General features: G+C 47.7%; 1 protein-coding gene across 18 annotated transcripts in view; it reads left to right on the forward strand.

Annotated features, from left to right (window-relative positions):
- LOC307006392 (uncharacterized protein) overlaps positions 1-2,500 on the forward strand; it is a 14,264-nt gene that overhangs the window by 11,642 nt on the left and 122 nt on the right. For all 18 annotated transcript variants that reach the window (XM_079627306.1, XM_079627322.1, XM_079627316.1 and 15 more), the window contains 4 exons: positions 975-1,046; positions 1,118-1,223; positions 2,070-2,172; positions 2,323-2,500. The exon at positions 2,323-2,500 is cut by the window's right edge and continues 122 nt beyond it. In XM_079627306.1, the coding sequence (XP_079483432.1) occupies positions 975-1,046; positions 1,118-1,223; positions 2,070-2,172; positions 2,323-2,339 (298 nt within the window). In that variant the 3' untranslated portion in view covers positions 2,340-2,500. The remainder of the gene's footprint in view (positions 1-974; positions 1,047-1,117; positions 1,224-2,069; positions 2,173-2,322) is intronic.

A 2,500-nucleotide genomic window follows, 5' to 3' on the forward strand; every position in this document is an offset into this window, starting at 1 on the left:
CATACATGAATTAATAATTAAATCCTTACTTCTGTTAGGGACTGTTACTTCTCCTGAAGAGGTTGCAAAAAGCCCGCGATAAACTACTCAAACACTGGGTTGTTACGTCTGACCCAGGAGCTGGGTTGCACAAAAACTACCCAAACACTGGGTTGTTACGTCTGACCCAGGAGCTGGGTTACACAAAAACTACCCAAACACTGGGTTGTTACGTCTGACCCAGGAGCTGGGTTACACAAAAACTACCCAAACACTGGGTTGTTACGTCTGACCCAGGAGCTGGGTTACACAAAAACTACCCAAACACTGGGTTGTTACGTCTGACCCAGGAGCTGGGTTAAACAAAAACTACCCAAACACTGGGTTGTTACGTCTGACCCAGGAGCTGGGTTACACAAAAACTACCCAAACACTGGGTTGTTACGTCTGACCCAGGAGCTGGGTTACACAAAAACTACCCAAACACTGGGTTGTTACGTCTGACCCAGGAGCTGGGTTAAACAAAAACTACCCAAACACTGGGTTGTTACGTCTGACCCAGGAGCTGGGTTACACAAAAACTACCCAAACACTGGGTTGTTACGTCTGACCCAGGAGCTGGGTTACACAAAAACTACCCAAACACTGGGTTGTTACATCTGACCCAGGAGCTGGGTTACACAAAAACTACCCAAACACTGGGTTGTTACGTCTGACCCAGGAGCTGGGTTAAACAAAAACTACTCAAACACTGGGTTGTTACATCTGACCCAGGAGCTGGGTTACACAAAAACTACACAAACACTGGGTTGTTACGTCTGACCCAGGAGCTGGGTTGCACAAAAACTACCCAAACACTGAAAAAACAACCCAAAAAAATTTACCCAAAAGGGTCAACCCAGGATTTGAGTATAAAAAAATAACCCAACATTTTTTAGAGTGTAGGCATGATAATCTGATGGTCAGACTCATCTGTGTTCTTCTCCTGATATCAGAACGCAGGTCAGGACTGTTCACTCTGAGATTCCCGCCGCATCGCCTCCATACACACGACAGTCCTCCAGCAGGTCAGAGGTTAATGAGGTTGTTGATCAGAGGTGTATTATATTCTCCAGCGTACTGTAAGATCTCTCTGCAGGGTCAGCAGTCGCGACGCCTGTACGGTCTGTGGGAAAGCCATCGCTGGAGACGGGAGGATGATCTTAGAGGAGCTGAACATCATCAGCCACACGTCCTGCTTCAGGGTAAAACACCCTGTGTGTGTGTGTGTGTGTGTGTGTGTGTGTGTGTGTGTGTGTGTGTGTCTGACCATCAGTGTGTGTCTGTTCGTGTGTGTCTGACCATCAGTGAGTGTGTGTGTCTGACCATCAGTGTGTGTGTGTGTGTGTGTGTGTCTGACCATCAGTGTGTGTCTGTGTGTGTGTGTCTGACCATCAGTGTGTGTGTGAGTGTGTGTGTGTGTGTCTGACCATCAGTGTGTGTGTGAGTGTGTGTGTGTGTGTGTGTGTGTGTGTGTGTCTGACCATCAGTGTGTGTGTGAGTGTGTGTGTGTGTGTGTGTGTGTCTGACCATCAGTGTGTGTGTGAGTGTGTGTGTGTGTGTGTGTGTGTGTGTGTCTGACCATCAGTGTGTGTGTGAGTGTGTGTGTCTGACCATCAGTGTGTGTGTGAGTGTGTGTGTGTGTGTGTGTGTGTGTGTGTCTGACCATCAGTGTGTGTGTGTGTGTGTGTGTGTGTGTGTGTGTGTGTGTGTGTGTGTGTGTGTGTGTGTGAGCGTGTGTGTGTGTGACCATCAGTGTGTGTCTGTGTGTGTGTGTGTCTGACCATCAGTGTGTGTGTGTGTGTGTGTGTGTGTGTGTGTATCTGACCATCAGTGTGTGTGTGTGTGTGTGTATCTGACCATCAGTGTGTGTGTGTGTGTGTGTGTGTATCTGACCATCAGTGTGTGTCTGTGTGTGTGTGTGTGTGTGTGTGTGTGTGTCTGACCATCAGTGTGTGTCTGTGTGTGTGTGTCTGACCATCAGTGTGTGTGTGTGTGTGTGTGTGTGTGTGTGTGTGTGTCTCTGATTAATTGATCTGTCTGTCTCTCAGTGTGCAGTGTGTCGCTGTGATCTCGGCGGTCTGGACGCAGGAAAGTCTCTCTGGGTTCATCGGGAGCGAGTCCACTGCTCACACTGCTTCAGTGACATCAGAGGTGTGTGTGTGTGTGTGTGTGTGTGTGTGTGTGTGACAGCGTTCTCCACAGGAGCATCAACACACACCAATCATCTCCAACAATCATGCACTGTATTGTGTAATGATACTTCTGTCATGATGTGTCTGACCGTGTTCCTCTCGTCTGCAGGACAGTGGTATATTTGAGGCGGACGGATGCCGGTCAGGAAACTACAGCGGATGAAGAGTGTGTGTGCAGGAACGTCAAGGAAATATGAGACGTATTAAATTATATTCATGCAGATTGCAGAAACTGTTTACAGCATATTGTAATGATGACATATTGTAATGATGATTAGTTTTGATCA

Source organism: Phoxinus phoxinus (genome assembly GCF_949152265.1).
Source record: "Phoxinus phoxinus genome assembly, chromosome: 11".
NCBI lineage: Eukaryota > Metazoa > Chordata > Actinopteri > Cypriniformes > Leuciscidae > Phoxinus > Phoxinus phoxinus.